At 43.6% G+C, this 19458-nt stretch overlaps 1 protein-coding gene across 6 annotated transcripts in view; it reads right to left on the reverse strand.

Moving 5' to 3' along the window:
* pkp4 (plakophilin 4) overlaps nucleotides 1–19332 on the reverse strand; it is a 53657-nt gene extending 34325 nt beyond the window's left edge. For 3 of the 6 annotated variants that reach the window (XM_086123298.1, XM_086123297.1, XM_086123294.1), the window contains exons 1-2: nucleotides 6209–6297; nucleotides 1639–1772 (exon numbers count right to left, since the gene is read on the reverse strand). In XM_086123298.1, coding sequence (XP_085979424.1) covers nucleotides 1639–1772; nucleotides 6209–6224 — 150 coding nt within the window. In that variant the 5' untranslated portion in view covers nucleotides 6225–6297. Of the gene's footprint in view, nucleotides 1–154; nucleotides 936–1638; nucleotides 1773–4062; nucleotides 4307–6208; nucleotides 6298–19166 lie in introns of those variants that run through there. The other 3 variants (XM_086123296.1, XM_086123295.1, XM_086123299.1) reach the window with 3 other exon arrangements.
* Nucleotides 19333–19458: the final 126 nt, after the last annotated feature.

Here is a 19458-nt window from a genome sequence, read left to right on the forward strand (position 1 = left end):
ATGTGGGCAAAGTCTGCCTGCTTCAGTCACATGAGAGAGAGAGAAAGAGAGAAACCTAGCGAAAAAGTCAACCAGAGCAACAGGAAATTAACAAGTACATGGAAAGAAACCAGATAATGAAGGGCTAAAAAAAAACAACCGAAAATAGACTTACCAAGCCCTCGGACATCCTTCGCCCTTCACCGAAACTACAGCCGAGTGGGGGAGCATAGTGGGATTCCTCGAAAATCTCAACAATCAAAGGAAAACCTCCAGCGAAGGCAAAGGGGAAGAAATACACCCACTGGCCTGGGATCTCATTTCCTCCCTTTTCACTCTCACCCAGCCTCTCATCTGACTTTCCAACGCGGCGATGGTTTTACGCTTCACGGGAGGAATCCCCTCGGGGGGCAGGTCAATGAAAACCACACAACTCTGGCAGGCGAGGCGCTCTTCCTGTTCGGCTACGCGGATATCATGCTCGGACCGGACAAATCACGATCGCGAAGACCCTCCGAGGAAGGAAGTGACATCGACAGGTGCTGCCTCTTTCCTTTCCTTACTCGGGCGAACAAAGGCCACCTTTCTTCCAGGAAGCTCCGAAGTGACTTGGGTGCAGTTTTTGTAAATAAACAGCAGAGAAGTCAACAGTCCTTGGAGGGATTGCGTGAAGTGTCACAGACTGTGTTGGATTCCCAGAGTGATAAATTCCAGAACAAACAATGCAGAACTAAGTGAGGATGCCGTCGTGCGCCGTCATTGTTAGAAAACGTCCACGTCCACTTTCAAGTCCCGTCTAAAAACACACCTGTTCAGGATTGCCTACAACACATAGCTCTTCCATTTCCTATGTTTTTATGATTTTATGTCCTGTTTTTATATAATATCTCGTTTACTAATTTTTACATTGTATTTTCTTATTGTCTGTACAGTGTCCTTGGGTGGCATGAAAGGCGCTTTTAAATAAAATGCATTATTATTATTACGTCTTTTTGTTACTTGAAAATGCTCTGTTGAATGATTGCAGGAATGCCGGATTTGAACGCATCGACCTGAATCATTCCTTTATTCTAGCAAGGTTTTCTGGTTCCGTTGGTGAAGAGCAAATTTTAATCAGAGATGGCTTGCTATGTTCCTAAATGTATTTCTGAAGCTGATTTAAAAAATAAAATCCTGGCTTGTTTTCTAGCACATTGTGTTTTTTTTTAGATTAGGCAAAAAATTAAATAAAATTAAAAAAAATTGTTACCATCCTTTTCCTCTTCATTGCAGACACGGAAAACCAAAAAAATAAGTGACTTGGGTGCAAAAAAATGTGATCAGGAAATCCTAACATTTTACTGCATCTCGGGTGCGACGCTATTCTTCTGTGTTTCATCAACTTTATATTTAGTAGGGCCCGACCGATATGGATTTTTTTTTGGGGGGGGGGGGGGGGGGTGCTGATGCCAATTCTGGTATTTGGCGTCATAAAATTCTAATGACCGATTAATCGGCTGCTTAATTTAAAAAATATTGAATGAATAAAATGACTTACTTTATAGGTCCCAACTAAAGATACGACTTACAGGCAAAGCGTTTGACTGCTTGACAAGACTTTGGGTATTGAAACCTGGTAAATCGTGTACATTGAGTGGCGCGAGCAACGTGGCACGCTACCTGTTCTTTCACAGAAGCCAGAATATTGTTGGCCGTGTTGATCGGCTCCGTGCTGCGGCCAGCCGAACGGCTGCGGGAGGTCAGCAGAAGCCCCTCCTCCATCACCGGACTCTGCTCGGGGACTGGCATTTCGCCTGGACACACACAACAACAAAAAAACCCACACCTGATCAGCATCTGGATTGATCGCAAAGCTCGTGCATGCATCTGCCTCTCCTTGATTCTCATTGACAGAAGACTAAATAGCCATCAACGGTCACGCGCCGCCGCGAACAGCGAGGCACAAGCACCCCCGCACACGGACGCACTCACACATACCATATGGCCAGAAGACTGTCGGTGACCGTGCAAATCAACGTTATATGGCTTTGGTACAACAACAGACAACATGAAGAATAGTTTATGGCATCCGATAACTACACACAGTCCAGAAGCAAAAAAAAAAAAAAAAAAAAAAAATCCCAGTTTAATTTGTTTTGTGACCATGAAATTTTCTAAAATGTCAATCTGTTTCAGATCCTCCAACAAGCACCATTTTTGCTAGATTTTCCCATCCATCCATTTTTTGATTCGCTTTATCCTCACAAGGGTTGCGGGGGCCTCTCCAAGCTGTCTTCGGGGGACACCCTGAACCGGTTGCCAGCCAATCTGAGGTTACAGAGAGACAAACAACCATGCACGCTCACACTCACACCGAGGGACAATTTAGAGTGTTCAATCAGCCTGCCATGCGTGTTTTCGGAATGCGGGAGAAAACCCACGCAGGCATGGGGAGAACATTCAAACTCGACACAGGAAGGCCGGAGCCAGGATCAAACCCACGACCTCTGCACTCTGAGGTCGGCGCACTAACCGCTCGTCCACCGGGCCGCCCCGTTAGATTTTGAAAAAAAGAAAATTACCCTGAATTGTCTCAAGCGTCTAAAGAGAGCGTAGAGCACAATACCGGTCCAGGGACGACGGACACCAAACTACCAAACTCCCATTATGGAGTCTCGCTATGCAGTTGTTCTATGACGTTCAAGTGGAAAAACTCATAAGTTGGGCCACTTGTAAGCGAAGGCCTCCACTGTATATTTAAAAAGATGAAAAAATATGAAGAAGGAAATGAAAATGAAAACTGCCAGAAGATAAGTGGGCGCCTTTGCTCCCATTGGCCTGCGGTTCACGGACAAAATGAGCAAGCGGAATACACAAGGTGCCGAGGCGATGCATATTGATGAGGAGTCGCCGTCAGAGCCGCACACGTCGGGCACCTGCGATGACGCGTTGGCAGAAGCAGACAAAAGCGCGTGTTTTCTTTGGGGAAACATAAGATTGTACAAGGAATTTTTACGACTGGAGAGATGCACCGCAGCTGTCATCTGCATGCTACTTAGACAAAAGATTTAGAGACAAAATCCGAGCTGGGGCTTCCTTACACAGAGCGCGGGCGACGTGATTTACAACGCTTAAGCAGGCAGGATGCCAATTTAGGAGTCGCTTGTCAACATCTTCATGCATAAATACATATACTGTATGCAGCAGATATCAAACATCCACGCGCGCCGCTAACAAATGTCAGGTGTGGTGATGCGAATAATGAAACCCAGACAAATACATGTTCACCCCCACTCCCCACCAAAAAAAACATATACAATTCAATTTTATTTTATTTTTTTTAAAGACGAGTCATTTTGTCCATTTACAAAATGAGATGTTTAGCTTTGATCTCAAACATCTAGATCCGCATTTGAGCCAGTGTGTTCAGGCTCGAGCCATTACCCAAAAAAATTTTTTTTTTTGCAGATCGCTGCCAAAGACGTTCTGATTAGTCTCCAGTCTCTGGCACATCCCACAGTCTGCATCCATGAAAGGAGAAACTAGACTTTCCAAAAGTACTCTTCAACTTTGAAATAATACAATCCCCACTGACACTCGAGTAATCCGCTAGTGGGGATAATAATTGTAAATAGCCCTTAAATGAGATTATAGAAACCTGAAGGAATGTGATAGATATTGGACATTTCACTTGTGAAATTCTACAGCCAAGTCATTATTTTCCTAGAGTCTCTCTTACTTGATAGCTCTTTTTTAACTATTTTTGTTTTTAAACAAACCACGAAAGTCGTCAGAGAATTCGTTAAATATAGCACCAAGTTAGTAGCCACTTTTTCCTCGGTTCTTCGCTAAAAAAACTTGCCTCTAAACTGTTTCAATGCTCTCTCAGAAACATCTTAGGATGCCACAAGATGTCACTAAAGCCTTGTCAAATAGAAAAGCAATTTTTGGGGAACATACGAGGCAGTTACAAACCATTTTAAAGGGGTCCTTATTTACTTGGCTCGTTCCCTAAAGCCGCCAGTCGTGTCAAAGTGTTTCAATCCTGACGCTCTCGCATTTGGTTAGCATCTCATATGCAACTTGTCTCTTACATTGACTTACCCCTTGACATCTGGATTTTGGTCTGTTTTCCTGCCACTTCCCCTTTCCTCCTCGCCTCCTGCTCTCTTGTTCGGAGATGGGGTTAGGTGGTGTTGAGTTAACGTATATGACGAAATGGCAGAGCAGCCAGCAGTATTTGTAGCCCATTTACTCGTCTTGTTGTGTCGCTGACGTATTGTAATAGCTTGCCGGTGAGCAGACAACCGGCGATTCCAAAGCCTCAGTGAGTCCATTCGGGTGCAGACAGCTCTTACTTGAACGGCTTAAGGGGTCATATCCTCTCCATGTATGTGCGCCTGCCGACTTTAAACAAGGCAGCGCTTACGGCACACACAGATGAGATAATTCAACCGAGGCTGACAGTCACTTTGCCAGACGCTCGGCTTGTTTACAGTGAGGACATAAAAACACGTCTTGTGTTTTAGCGAGGGTTAAAGGAGGGGTCTTTGTATGAAATGCACTCGGTGGTCCCGCGGCTAGCTCGTTGTAAAACAACTCAAGGGTATTCTGGGAGTGTGTCAACGAGGCGGCATTTCATGTTGTCTGACCCGATTTGAATCATGTGCCAGCACCGGCCTTCGACGACAGACACTAAAAGTATCCACACGGAGTACGCCAAGGGGCCCTCCCAAATTCCTTTCCTACTCATTCATACTATTGCAACACACCTCCCGTCCCTCCCTTCTTCCTTCCCACTTTCGACTGCAGCTCCCAAATCCATGACATGCAGCATTATTTCCAGAAAGCAGCCAGGAAATTTCAATTTGACCGCGCGTGTCTTCCTCCGACACACGGTGAAAAAAAACACACACAGTGGGAAGTGTAAAAGCGAAAGGCTATCATCACTGCAGCTGGAGGAAAACGTAACAGTTGAAACGGCATTTATCTGCCTTTGTCTGGTGAACCCCCGTTTATTGCGGGGGGGGGATATGTTAGCTTGACCCCATCCGCACGCTTTAAACAAATTGAAACATATTCAAACGCCCTATTAAAACCCCTTTCATGCACCCTGTTACCTGATAACATGGTAAACTGTCCACTGTAGTAACCGCTGTCCCCGAAAGGGTTCAATCAATTTTTTTTGAAAAACTTTGCAAGCTCAAAATGGATAAAAAATTACTAATAAGGCCTGACCGAACTTGATTTTTTTAAGGCACATGCCAATTGCGATATATGGCAGAAAAAGAAATTTTGATCACCAATTAATCAGACCAATTAATCAGACGATTAAAAAAAATTCAGATTAAAATAACTTGTTTATGGTCAGCTAATGTTTACATCACATGTGTCAAAGTCAAGGCCCGGGGGCCAAATCCGTGTGCGTTTGACCTGACAAGAGGGAGAAATTTTGTGCAAAAACATGCTCCGCCCCCTAAAAATAAAAAGAGCATGAATTGACGAATTCAGCTTCAGATTTAGGCCATAAATGTTATGATTTAAGTTAATGCCTAGACATTCTTCTGATCCTTTATTTTCTTTGTGATTAAGTGATGACCTCAAAATAAAACCCTTTCTCACGTGTCAAAACATGTCAGTTTTGCGAGTTGCATTTGAGTCATACGATGCACAAAGACAGACTTGAACTGACGTGGGATCCAGTTTGAACACGAACGACACTGGTTGACAACAAATTTTAATCAGAGATGGCTGTCACTTAACATAGTTTTGATGCTGATTTCAAAAATGTCTTTACATACTTTTTTCCCCCAGCACATCTATAAAAGCTTGTGCAATACGAATTTCACCATCACGCCGACACCGAGTCGGAACTAAACCCGTGCTGCCTTCCCAGACGTCAGGCAAGTGAACCACTACACACCAACCGTGGCTTTTATACGGAGCACTCCCAGAAAAAAAGCCGTCTAAGGGCGGCTAAGACCATCCCACCTTTCAGGGCAACCGAAACTAGCATGAAGACAAACAATGGCCACCCGCGCTTGTTAGATTTACGCGCATTCTTTCTTTCGTGGATGAATCATAGCTATGTGTGAATATAATCGCTCAATCCTTGGCAGTCCAAACACGCCCGCAGAAAAGAGCAAACGCACAGGTCGCCGAAGCCCTGAGAAAATAACACCCAAGAAGGAAGCCAACATGTAATAATGTAAATACGAGGCGACAGAAAAGCCATGATTTCTGATCCTACCTTTGAAAATCCCCATGAGACCACGATCCAAAATCCGCCTAACAGAGTGAGGTTAGCCCCCCCAAACCCCCCACCCCCCCTAAACAGCCTTGAGAAACTCAACTGACAATCCCGCTGTCAAGCTGCGGCGGTCCTTTAAGTACACAACGGACCGGCTCTTCAACATTTCTGTTTCTCTTCAAATGTGACGGAACCAAACAACCCCGATGGACCTGCCCGCCAAATAGCAGCGTCATGTTGTCAACAAGCCCCATGGGAGTTTGAAGGAGCTAAACTCAGAGAAGTAGGTGAGAGAGGCGGAGTAAGAAGCCCAGTCTGTGAAGTTTTTTTTTTTTTTTTTTTCCCCCATGGCCTATAATTAGGTTTACGGTAATACCTAACTACACTGGTTCCCCGTGGGCAAAAATGACCTCGTTTGGGGCTAAACAAAGAGACAAACTACAGACGAACTGGTACATTTGAATGCCCCTCGGGGCCTACAATTCAACTAATTGCATGATCCAAACTTTTTTTTTTTGACGACTCTCAAAGACTTCAAGTAATAGCTTCTTCTTTGTTTTTTTTTGGGGGGGGGGGAGACTCTTATTCTAAAGTTGTCATGTGTTATAGCTAGGGGTAGTGTGTTTTGTGTTTGGTGAACCCGTTCAGGGATAGCGGTTACTTAGTTATCGGATGACCCTTTTTGGTCAGAAACCATCTCACTGACTTTTTTGGGGCAATAGCGAGTCATCTGTTGTACTAATTTGGTATTGCTCCATAAATTAAGCGGAATGCATTTTACTCTGAATGCGTTTGTATGTGAAACTATCTCAAGAGCACAACAAAACAGATGACGCACGATAAAAATAGGGATTTGTTTTTGTATGCCAAACTGTAATCCGCAGTCAGCCAAGAACACTCTTTGACTGACCCCACCCTGACTCAACGCGACACGTGGTCCCCTCAAGTGACTTCGGAACTCTTCCACCCCTTGGAATTTCTTACACAAGTCCTCTTTGACTGAATCTAAAGTATCCTGAATGAAATGGAGCTCGCCGTGCAGGATGGGCGGGGAAAGAGCACGTTGGAGAATGTAAATGTTGAACTTTGAGTATTAAAATAACCTGGATACGAAGTGGAAAAAGTAATTTAAAGTCGATTCAATGAATCCCATTATTCATGATCGAGATGAAAAATGATCCATCAGTCCTCCTGAGCCCGCCGAATTCCACCTGTGTCTTGTGTCACCTTCCCCCGAGGAACACCGCACACTAGAATTTCTAATACGAGGAAGCGCACAGGCTGAGTTTACATGCACACATGAAACCGGGTTACAGGTTCAACGTGCAACAATTGATCAACGACTAAGCCCAATTCATTTAATAATTGACAAATTACCCGACAGCGTAATCACCTTATTAAAATAATCGTTAGTTGCAGTCCTGTTACGGATTGAAATCAGGTTAAGGCAGGAAAGTGCAGCAGCTGTCAAATACTTCTAGAATAAGATAAGATAAGAAAAACCTTATTTGTCTCCAATGGACAAATTCGCACGATTCTACCGATCATGCCATCAATTTATTGAGTTATTGGATAACAACTGTTTTGCATTTGTAAACATGTGCATCTAGTGTCCAGGTATTATCTTTGTCCACTTGGGGTTGCCGTCCTCACATTCCCTACTCGGTGACTTTGAGCATGTGGCCTTTGAAATGTGGGGCCCGGCCTGGTGAGTGACGTGGGTGTCAGCAAATGAGAGACTAGAGTTTGTAGCTAACTGTTAGCTGCTATGCTTATGAAAGGCCTAAAGCGATTGCAAGTACACCAGCGGCTTTGTCGATCCTCGGCTACTCGTGGTGTCATAAGTATTCGGACGAGAGGAGGCGTGCTATATTAAATTAGCTATCGATGTTTGCGTTGCCTCGCGTCGGCGATCGTAGACTAGCGTTTTGCTACGTTCGTTCTGCTGCATTCGATGAATCGTTTCAGCCCTAAAATAGAATAAATGCAGCTGGGTGGTAATCAAGAGTTAGCAGACCGAGGTTTTATTTTGCTTTCTATTTCATGACACATCAGTGTGGAACCTGAAAAACCCAGTTCGGTTTTGAACATTGGGATTTGATGGGGTTCAAAAGTGCATCGTGTCGAGCAAAACGACATTTTGACTCACTGTGCCGCGCTATGTTGGACACAACGCCAGCTGTGAGTTTGTTGCAGTCACATTCTTGCATACATGGCGGGACTAATAATCAGCTTTGTCGAGTTCAAATCTTAATCCTGATTTTCTGAAGTGACATGAATGCGTTGCAGCAGAAATCCAGAAAGCACCAACGTCTTCCTGTTTGCAATCTTCTTTGGAAGAGTACAAACCGCTATCGCTTGAAGTAGAAGACATGTCTTGTCAGTCATCCGTGGGCTAATTCGTCTTTGAGGCACACCAGGACACCCGCATTCAAAACAAAAGATGAGGAATGACTAGCAGCCATGCATACGAGTCTGAATTTAAAAGTGGCTCATTTAAGAAAGGGATTCAAATGCTGATTGGTCTGCTTTTCGAAAGCTCAAAGGGGGGTGGGCTGAGAAAGCTGCTCGGAAACCCGGGTTGCATCCTTGCCCCGGCAAATTAAAGGACTGCTCTGAGAAAACAAGAATATCATGTGATTATAAATCACATCTTTTTTGGTGTCAGTTGAATCTGCAATCACGGGGCTTACGTCAGCAAACAACCAATCACACTCACATTCACACCTACGGGGCAATTTGGAGCCTTTGGTTTAGTTAAGCTAAGATGCGTGCTTCGGGAATGTGGGAGGAGGCTGGCATAAACCAAAGGAAAAAAAAAAACACGCGAGCCCGAAGAAACTCCAAACCGGATCGTTTGGGACTGTGACATGGGAATGCTAACCACGACACCATGCTGCCTCCCATCCAGTAAAAGGTTCTAAAGATAGTCGTGGATGAGTCGTTTCGACGGAGAAAACCCATGTCAGCTCTCAAATATTCCTCAAATTTCATGGTGTGTTTACAAAAGAAAGTAAAAACATTTTAATTCTAAAACTCTTAATTAGAGGGTAATAATTGGAGATAACGCCCAACTTGAAATCTTTAAAATCACTCCACTTAGGCGGCGTACTCTCTGGTTCTTATACTTTTCAAATGAGTGAATGTGGAGTTTGTCAAGAGGTTTGGGCAGTGTATCCTGTCGATAATTTGTTCTTAATTTTGCTCATTCTGTATGGTAACAGAGAAGATTTCTACCAATTTTGTAGTGATACCAACCTGCTTGCGAATCGCTGTCATTTCAAAGATATAGATCACTGCCTTTAGCCGACACCTCAGGGATGACGAGGTTGAGAACAAAAGTGACTTGTGTTTTGGTCGCTTCAGTCCCAACTACACCTGAAATCATCAGAATGATAGTAATCTCAAAATTACTCGTAAGTAGTTGGGAGTCAAGATGTAGAGGCGAAGGGAAATCGAAGCGAGTGCTGCAAGAGTGAGTGAAAGAGCAGAGTGCAGCATTTTGGAAAGAAATGTCCTAAAAAAAAACGGGATTTTGTCAACTTGATGTCATGTGGCTGTTCCTGCCATATCTCCGAGGCACTATGTGCAAACAGGCTGCTATTGTGTGTTGTGTGTGTGTGTGTGTATGTTTTGCACGAGTTGAAATCAAGCCAACCTCAGCTAAAGTTCAACTTCCTGAACCTGAACACCAAATGTCAGAGTTTTGGGTAGCCGTTTTTAGACTATCCGCTGGAACATGTCCCGTATTTTGCGCACTATAAGGCACACCTAAAAGCATTCAATTTTCCCCTGTTAGTGTTTCTATGCCGTCTAGTGGTGATTATTAGCAGGAACCAATTGTAACTTAAAAAGGGTTCTGCCCGACACTAATTGACATGCGCATTCGCCAACACACACTCAAACAGACAACTACTTTGTGAGCTCTGCGCAGCCATTATGAAACGAAGATAATAGCAAAAGCATAGTTAACTACTGACTAAACGAAGGAAGAAAGAGACAAGCAAGACTTCAAAGGCTATCGTGAGCCCACGAGATTTGTGTGCCTTTTTGTCGAATCAATTGTCTTCAGAACTTTTGTCTTTCGTTTATTGTTTTTGTCATGCCATTTGTATTTAGATGTCTCGGTTCTCATGTTGTGGTTGTGGAGGCGCTATATCAATAAAGCTATAATGTACTGTATTCCCTTTAGCTCCATCTAGTGGATGGTTAGCGCAACCGCAGCCACTACTGTAGGTTCTATTCTATGCTCCTTATAATGTGATGCGCCCTATACATGAAAACAGTTTTTAAATAGGCCATTTAATGAAGTTATGCCTCATCACCCGAAGCGCCTTATAATGCGGAAAACACGGTACTCAAGTCAGCTCGTTGACTATTCGGGGGGGGGGGGGGGGGAATAAACCCTCTACACGTTGTCATTCGCCGAGGTGGAAACGTTCGACTTTTTGGTGCACTCAACAGCTGAAAATATTTTTTCAGACACGTCGGATGAATGTCTTCTTTTCCACGACAGAAAAAGACACATGTGCCCACTAACCTGTCACCCTGTCCATCGTTAAGCCACAAGCCCGAGCCTCATTAAAAGAGGCCCGGCATAGCTCTTCTGCACACGGCAGTCGCGGTGTGCATCCACAGCCTCACCTCCGCTTTGGATTTCGGAGCACCCGCACGCAAATAAAAGACATCACGGTTTGGCAAACTAATGCTCGAGACAGAATTCGCCGAGTTGCTAAAATATGTTGAGTTGGAAATAACAAAGGGTCAAGCCAATGACAGTCCACCTCATCTGTATTTGCGCCGGACGGCAGTACAAAACAACAGGCATGAAAAGCTCCTTAAGGTGATTATTCACCCACGGCACCTTCGAGGAAAAGCTCGAACAAATGAGAAGCTCCCCAGGGTAATACGCTTTGACAGATGACATAAATTATTCTTATTGGATGTAAATCCTTGAAATGGAATCAGTATCTGAGCTATGAAGACACACGTCATGTCATTAGACGATTGCGTTTAACAGCCGAGGGCTTTCTAGAAACAACTCGACGGGATGCGTGTGGAGGAGGACATTCGGAGGTGGAGATAACATAAATTGTCATGATTTAACGTATAAGGCAAACTCACCCAAATTTGAGTTAGGACACCGAATGCAAACTGGGACGCTTTTTTACTGAGTCGAACAATTTTGCCTGGTCAGTGGCCGTTAACTCTTTCATTCCACAAGACGTACTTGTACGTCTTTTTAAAATTAGGCCCCGCCTACCAAGGACGTACTCGTACGTCTAAGTCTTTTTTTTTTTGCGTCATAGAGAAATCACCATTTCCATGAAACTTAGCCATTTTATAATGCCGATTGCTGAAGAATGGAAAAAGATAGAAACTAATTTTTTTTTCTGCTGAAAGAAGAGAGTCAAAACTTTATTTTGGGAGGCTGCATGTTTAAATAGCATTAGAACGAAAATATTCTGTGGGCCTTCCAAGATCAGTCAAAATCCAGTAAAACGCTGGGATTGAGGGAGTTGGTCCAGTGAAAATGGCTGGGATAGAACGAGTTAACTAAATTCAAGTTTTTGAATGTTGCCGATACTACGAAATCCTCAAACATGGCCAGTGGTCGACAGTTGCATTGCGCTGGGCACGAGAATAGGGCCCGTAGTGTTCAAGTTTGGTGTGTCATCTGCAGGTCTGTGCAAGCCTCATCGCTCATCATACGCTCGTTTGCCATGGCCTCCGGGCAAATCTTTTGGCGTTGGTTCGAACCAACGCCAAAGAAGTTCGCTAAAGAACGCAGTTAAGAGAATGCAACACAAGAACCTGCAAAATAAATGTTTGTCCACATGAAACTTGATGGGCTCTGCCGGAACAATTTTTGTTCTTGTTAGCGCGAGATCACACTAGTTGAAACTAAGTCGCATTTTGTTGCAACAAATAGCCAAAAACATCATCACATCACACAAGGTGACGATGGAATCAAATCTCGAGTACTCCGATTTTTTAACGCAAGTTCACGTCTTGTGAAATTTGTAATTTCAAATGTTTTGTTTCCGTCCACTTGGAAATTTCGCAGTCCCGCAAAAGGATTTTAAATGAGGCTCGGGCCCAAGGACTCACATCCTCAGAGTACTTTCCACTTCGTGTGTGGGGAGCTATCGCATTCATCATTGCCAAACTACAAAATGGCTGCAATTCCCTTTTTTCTTTTTTCCCCCCCCCATCCCGATATATCTTCCCATCCCCGTAGCCAAAAGATTAGCTCCCTCTTTGAGCTGAGTGATAAATGATTTACCAGCATTTCCGCTACAACAGGAAATTGTATACGATGTGCGTTCACCTGGGGAACGAATGCATCCAAGCAAAAGCAAAAATAAAGAAGGCTTGGAATTGTGCAGACGACAGGGGACAATTGAGGACAAGACACAGCGCTCAGGATAGTTGTCATACTTTAGCAACCATTAAACAATACGACGGAAATATCATTGTGGACACCAAAAATGATATATATCCCCCCCCCCCCTACCCCCAACAAACATTCTGAGAGACAAAGAGAGAGAGCGAGAGAGAGAGAGAGAGAGAGAGAGAAAACAAATCCAAGCTTTTTTATCCAATAGCCCACGTCTGACTCAAGTCCAGAAGGTTTGTGAGTTTATATTAAAAGCCTTTTTAAATGTCATTCCAATGCTATTAATTCATTTTCAATCACCAGTCCTATTTCTTCTGAGGTAAATCTATATGGCAATGATATTCAAAATGTCTCGACATTTAACAAGCAACACTCCCACTTCAAGGGGAGCGGGAAGGGCTTCTTTTACCAAGACAGGAGCCATCGTTCGGCTGATATTTCGCTTTCACCTGAGAGCAAAAAAACCCAAAAAATTCTGACGCAAAACTTGTGCGGTGGCGGTGGACTTGAGCTTCTCAATGTCATGAATACTCCCTGATCAATGAAACGATCGATGATCCCTTCTAAAATGATTTGCTTGTGACGGCGCTACCTGGAGCCGATTATTGGCCTTTCCATTGATTTCAATGGGGAAAGATGACTTGACACACACGTTACAGAGCGATCTACTCAGATATCACCTCTACTTTATCACTACGCTCCTTTCATTTTATTTCACGCATTGACTTGACAACATGCTGGCAAGTAAGCGTGTTAAATTGACAAAGTAAATGAACATTTCGTTAATGGACGCGACAGCTTCTTGTTCCTTTCAAACTTAGCTTGTAGCAGACGTGTGCACTTTTTCAGCATGACGTCTTTGATCCACTGGTGAAAAGGGCACTTTGATTCACTCCTCTTTCATCTATAACTGCTTCAAGTCGTGTTCAAGTCTATGTTACACATAGAGCACATTTGACAATAAACTTGTACTTGACTTGAAGTTTAACACGACCACTGCCAGTCCGGGAGGGGGGGGGGGGGGACAACAACAATTTGCATTTTTACCCTATTGTCATGTATTTAAACGCTGCACAAATCATTTTCAGCAAATGGGAGCGCAATCGACATTTACATAACAATGGGAACATGACAAAAGGCTGCCAAAATGTCAAGTAATTCCTCCATTTTCCAGTGAAAACTGACTGAGATTCCACATCAAAAGACTTGAACGCGAGGCAAGCTAATGAGGCGTTGTGTGCATTCATCCACACCGACTCCATCCCTGTCCGCACAAGCAGCTGTCCTCACCGGCCCGACAGCACAGATTTACTGCAGGAAAACTGTTTTCCAGGCGTTTTAAAAAAATAAAAAAATAAAAACCAATGCAAAACAAGCATCGTGTATCGTATTCTTATTTCACGTTAGCATTGTATCGTATTTCGTAGTGATGTTTGCGCCCACATTTTTTTCAGGACTGATACCAGAACAAGTATTCACTCTATGAGGACTTACCGAAACGGTGCACCAATACTTTCCAGTACTTTGAAAAATAAAAATTCATTGAAACGTTCACAAAGGCCTTGCTGTCTGACGCAGTATCGGTGACAAGTATCGGCAGCCTACATAAGTATGCGATGTCTTAAAAATAAGGTTGCAACGGCGCAATATCGATATCCGGTATCGGTACTCGCCAAGCCGTAGTGTTTAGTTTGTATTTTTTGCCTCGTCTGTTTCTTCTTTCACTGCATCCTGACGCAAAGTCAAACTCCTTGTTTGAGCTTTTTTTGATTTTTGACATAAAAATCCATTTTGAGACAAGACAAAATATGTCAAAATTGAAAATCAATCGTTAGTTCACGGATCATTAGAAGCGGCAGCCATCTTTGCGGAACTAACCCTCCGCCCCCCAAAAAAAACAACAAAAAAACAATCACTTAAAATAGCTCCATCACAAATAAATCCACAAAAATATAAATAAAATAAAATTACTACAGGGCCTTGTTTATTGCCCACACTGCTCTTTTTTTTTTTTTTTTTTTAATCTTTTACAAATAATGCTGTCACAGAAATTCTGATGGGTCTGCTCAACTTCAATTTCAGCACATACGATCTTATTGGTGAATTATTTTTTTAACTGAAAAATGTCAGAGAGGTGGAGAAGCGGTTACTCGTGAATCAAATGAAACTCAAGTGTCAAGGAGATATCGTGCATCCTGCGCTGTCGTGGTAATAAAACAGTGCGGCTTTTCGAAGTACAAAAGCGCAAGCTCAACCCAAATGCCAGATCAATCGGATCCTTTTGTAAACCTGGTGACTTCTGTCGAGATCTGGAGGAGATAAGTGCTTGGGGCTACGAAGCTAAAAGACAAAATGATAGATTGGCGATTCCACGACTAAAACGGCTCAAGCGTTGATAATAGACGTCAAGATTCGAAGTGCTCCGCCGTGATGAAAAAAAAAACCACAGTGGAAAAGAGAGCCATCCTCTCGCCGCTTAAAGCCCACAAAGCAGAAAGTCACGATGGGCCGTCTTTCGGACTCAGCACGTCGAACCCACGGAGGCCTATTTCACCAGACAAAAATCTATTGTGCACCTAATCTCTCGAAGCGCTGACATGCTTTCTGTTCCCGTATTATCTCTCGCTGCCGGGGATCCAAACAAAGCATGAAATCTAGGGGTACCTTTTGCTGGAATTTATTGACATATCCAACTGGAAAGTTGTCTCAGAACCCAAACATGTTCACTCTTGCTCAAATAAGCGATTATGAGTATTCTGTATTTTTTTTGTTTGTTTGTTTGTTGTTGTTTTTTGGCCAAGCTGACTGAAATCGGATCACAAAGTCCTCAAAGGAAGGGTTGAAGGGAAAACGTTCCGTCTGGAGCGCACTGTGCAGATTGGCCTAAGAAACAGTTTGATTCACGGCCCCTCATTGGCTGATTGCTAAGCGTGCGAACTGTTATTATCGCCCGTTAAGTGGTGCCGCGCAGCTGCAGGCTTTCTTCGTCAGCCAAAACAAACAAAAGACGACATCGACTCAATATCCTTCAGTCTTTGGAACAGATCTTCAACCATCAAGGCCGCATTAGACGTGCCCTTGCGTCGAAATGAACAGAAGAAAAATACATTTGAGGGATTCGTGAGTCAACCAAAACGCAGGAATCTGATTGATGGCCACTTAGTCCGGCTCAACTTGGAGGGGAATGTGATTGATGATTTGTGCACAGGAGTGCCTCGTACATAAACAGGCTGGGGGGGGCTGGTTTGAAGTTATTGGGGATGAGGGCAAAGGCTGGCAATACTTTCCCCACCTCTAAAGAAGGAGGCGGTGGGGCGGGTGGAAACCCACTTTTGATCCCAGTGGGAAAAAAAAGTAAATCTGACATCACACACAGGGGGTGAAGGCTTAAACCTTGATGTCGGGCCCGAATTAGGCGGCGAAAACCTGCCTGCCAAAGACTGCTTAACTGCGGATGTCCCTTCCCATTAAATTGCACAGCCTGTGAAGACTGGGGGCAAACAATCACATTCAGACATTTTTTTAAAAACTTTTTCTGATCAGTGTTTTAAAAATAATAACTTAGACCAGGGGTGTCAAACCCATTTTGGTTACCATTTCCCTTGAAGGGCCATTATGACTGAAATCATATAAAGAAGTCAAGAATAACGGTTTATTCAACTATTATTTAAGTTACTTTAATGGGGTGTTTGGCAACAATAACATGTTTACAATATCTCTCTTATTTATTACATATGAGAATTTGACATTTTGGTCCATATTTTAGCAAGCATCATGGTAATTTGCCGTGTTTGATTTGCTTTCGCGGGCCACATAAAATGGTGTGGCGGGCCAGATCTGGCCCCAGTTCCTCGACTTTGACACTTGTGACTTTGACTAATAAAACACCTTTTGAAAGGTAATAAGGATGCTCGGACGACTACAAAAGATGCATCAATCGACACGCTGCATCTCACAATGCTGCGGTTGTGTCCACTGAAAGCAACCATTTCCTTGGTTGGTTATGCTTGCTATGCGGATGATGCGCAGAGATATTTTTTTCCAATGTCCCCAAATGACACCAGTTGGGTTAAAGTGGTGGGTCGCTGCCTTAAACCAAAAACTCAACTATGGTGATTGTTTTCGGCAACACAGAAAAAGGTTGATGCTTTTAGTAGACACTTGGAGTCAACTTTTCCAAGGTCTCACCTAAACAAAGCCAATATTTTCATACTTTGCATTCATTCTCATGTAATTAAGGCATTGTCTGGCGTTGTGCGTTCACCCTCGCCAGGTCAAGTGACTCTCACACGTGCATGGCCCACCGAATAAATAACCAAATACTTAACTTTGCTCAGCATTAATTCACTCAAAAATAAATAAATAAATAAATAAAAACAATTTAAAGCTGCGTTGACGCCGGCAGCGGTCGGCCGCCCGTCACGGTTCTGTTTTGAATGTTTTGTTTTAGAATGTAAGATACTGTTTGCATTTCCCATTTGGAATTCATAAAAAGCTACCGAATGCGCTATCCTGGAATGGATTATTTCTATTTCCAAACTTTCCAACAGGAACGTTTTTTGTTTTAAAATCTGAACCAATTCAAGCACGCCACTGTGTGTTCGATCCTTTCTCAACATGCCTCACATGCCGTTTTGGCCAAGAGGACAAGCTGAAACTGGCCAATAACAAAAACGTGAGCGGACCTTTTGCATCAACAACCCCTCTGTTGTTCCAAAGCGGCGTTGTCACTGCTGTCAGCAATGAGGCTGCAGTAATGGGAATCACGAGGAACATGACCTAGAGACTCCCCTCTGCCTGTGTGCATGCGTCAGTTCACAGTCGACGCATCTCCGCTGCTGAAAACCGAAGCAGCGTGCATTGTGGTCGCATCAAGCGAAGCTGTCAAATTAACATTGCCGCATTTGTATGGCAACAGGGGAGCCAGGGGCCTGCATTCGTCAAACAAAGACATGACCGTGGCTGGATTTACATTACATCGGTTCAAGTGACACCATTTGAATTTTGTTGCTTTCGTGTGAGTGTGACGAGCGCGCTCACGGAACAAATTAAACTTAAGTCTGCACGTTCCCACCTTGACGCAGACAATTTAGCCAAACATAATATTATGAGCATATACTAATACTGAGAAATCTAAAGCTAACCCGTGCTAACAACTGCAGCTCGGCTTGCCTTTTGGCTTTGATGTGACAGCGCTTCATTGGCCATATCAAAGTTGGTTGTTCTTTCTGGAACATCAGTCCGCCTAGCCGCCGAGTCTGGGAACTCATTTAGCTGCCGGATGAGAAGAAAGACCTGTGGCTAAAGCCAAGCTTTGGCACTTGCCAGGGTTTTTACTTTCTAGGCCTGGATTTGACACCTCTGACTGTCTCAGATAGTCACTGAGGACAGTTAATACTGTATTCTCATTGTGGGGCAGAACCCTCCAATTGTGTGTCCATATTTGATTAATTTAATATTTTCCACAATTCGACACAAGCGGTCAGTCCTCACATGGTCTGTTTTTTGGTTTTTTTTACTTTTTTATAAAAACTAAGCAATTTACATTATTATAAATAACTTGGAAGTAAAATTCCAATGACCACCCAAAAAATAATCAGCAAAAATATGCCAATTTTTGGCAAATTTGGGGTGGGGGATGTTTGAATGGCATTATCTTTGTCCAATGTTGAAATAAACTCATGGCAAAACAAAACAATTGGCAAAAATCTGCAAATAGAAAATATATCAGTTGATTTCTACTGATTTTAAAAGAGCTAATATTGGCTGACTAATTGGTCAATTAAACTCAATTTGACACTTCATCTGTTGAAGAAGTCTCATAGCTCCGCGTCTTCACTCCTTGGAAGCCTTATGGCAGGCCTGGTTCAGATTGAAAGCAGCAACAAGACCCCCCCCCCCCCAAAAAAAAATAATTACCGGGTATAAATAAATTGTGCAGGCTTTGCACCCTGTGTCTATCATTCTAGTCAATGGCGGATTGACAGCGTAATTACATGAGTGGGTTTTTTTTTGTCTACGACCTCATTAAAAAAATCATCTTCTATGTCCCTTTCAGTCGGAATTGGACAGTTGGACCTGCAGCGTAATTCCAGCCCATCACAGGCAGCCCTCCACGCATTCCGGAGATTCACCCCCTCGCCCCACCACTGCCGGCTCACCTGCCTTCCTCATCTTTGCATGACCTCCTGGCAGCATGCGTTCAAATGCAAACTGCGCTAAAGGTGAACGTGGTCCCCTCTAGAATTTAAAAAAAAAAAAAAAAAAAAAACGAGGGGCCTGAAGTAGCCATTTTTGCATCCCAATGGCACGTGAAGGTCTCATGAAGGTGTGGATGTACCTCTTCCGAAAAGATGAGCGCATTTGCCTCAGTAAATGGGACTTAAAAAGATACTCCATTACATTCAAAACCGCCGCAATCCCATAAACGAGTATTTGAAGACTTTTCCGAAGGGAAAGTAGCACTTGGATCCCGCCTCGCGTGCGCCGTGATGCTTTCACGTCTCGCGACTTTTCTAAACTCAACATAGTTTCAAGAGAAGAGGTGAAAATAAATACCTCAGTGGAGTTGTTGAGGCTTTGCCGGGTGGCGGCTTTCCCCACTACATCTGAGCTGGAAACTTCATCGTTTAGTCCCAAACGTATGCGAGTACCCTGCTCGCCTCCATAGCCGAGAGACTGAGACCAATCGAAGCCCCTCCGCAAGCTCCTTGCTTCCCAAACACCAGCCCCGAGCAAGAGGGTGGAGCGAGAAGGCAGCGAGCACTTGTGATTGGTTAGTGTTTGAGCTGGGGGGAGTAACCAAAATGGTTGGAGTTGTTGAATGGACCAATCGGAGACGCAGACGTCA

This window comes from Hippocampus guttulatus, chromosome 11 (genome assembly GCF_054856545.1).
Source record: "Hippocampus guttulatus isolate MCC_2025c chromosome 11, RoL_Hgut_1.0, whole genome shotgun sequence".
NCBI lineage: Eukaryota > Metazoa > Chordata > Actinopteri > Syngnathiformes > Syngnathidae > Hippocampus > Hippocampus guttulatus.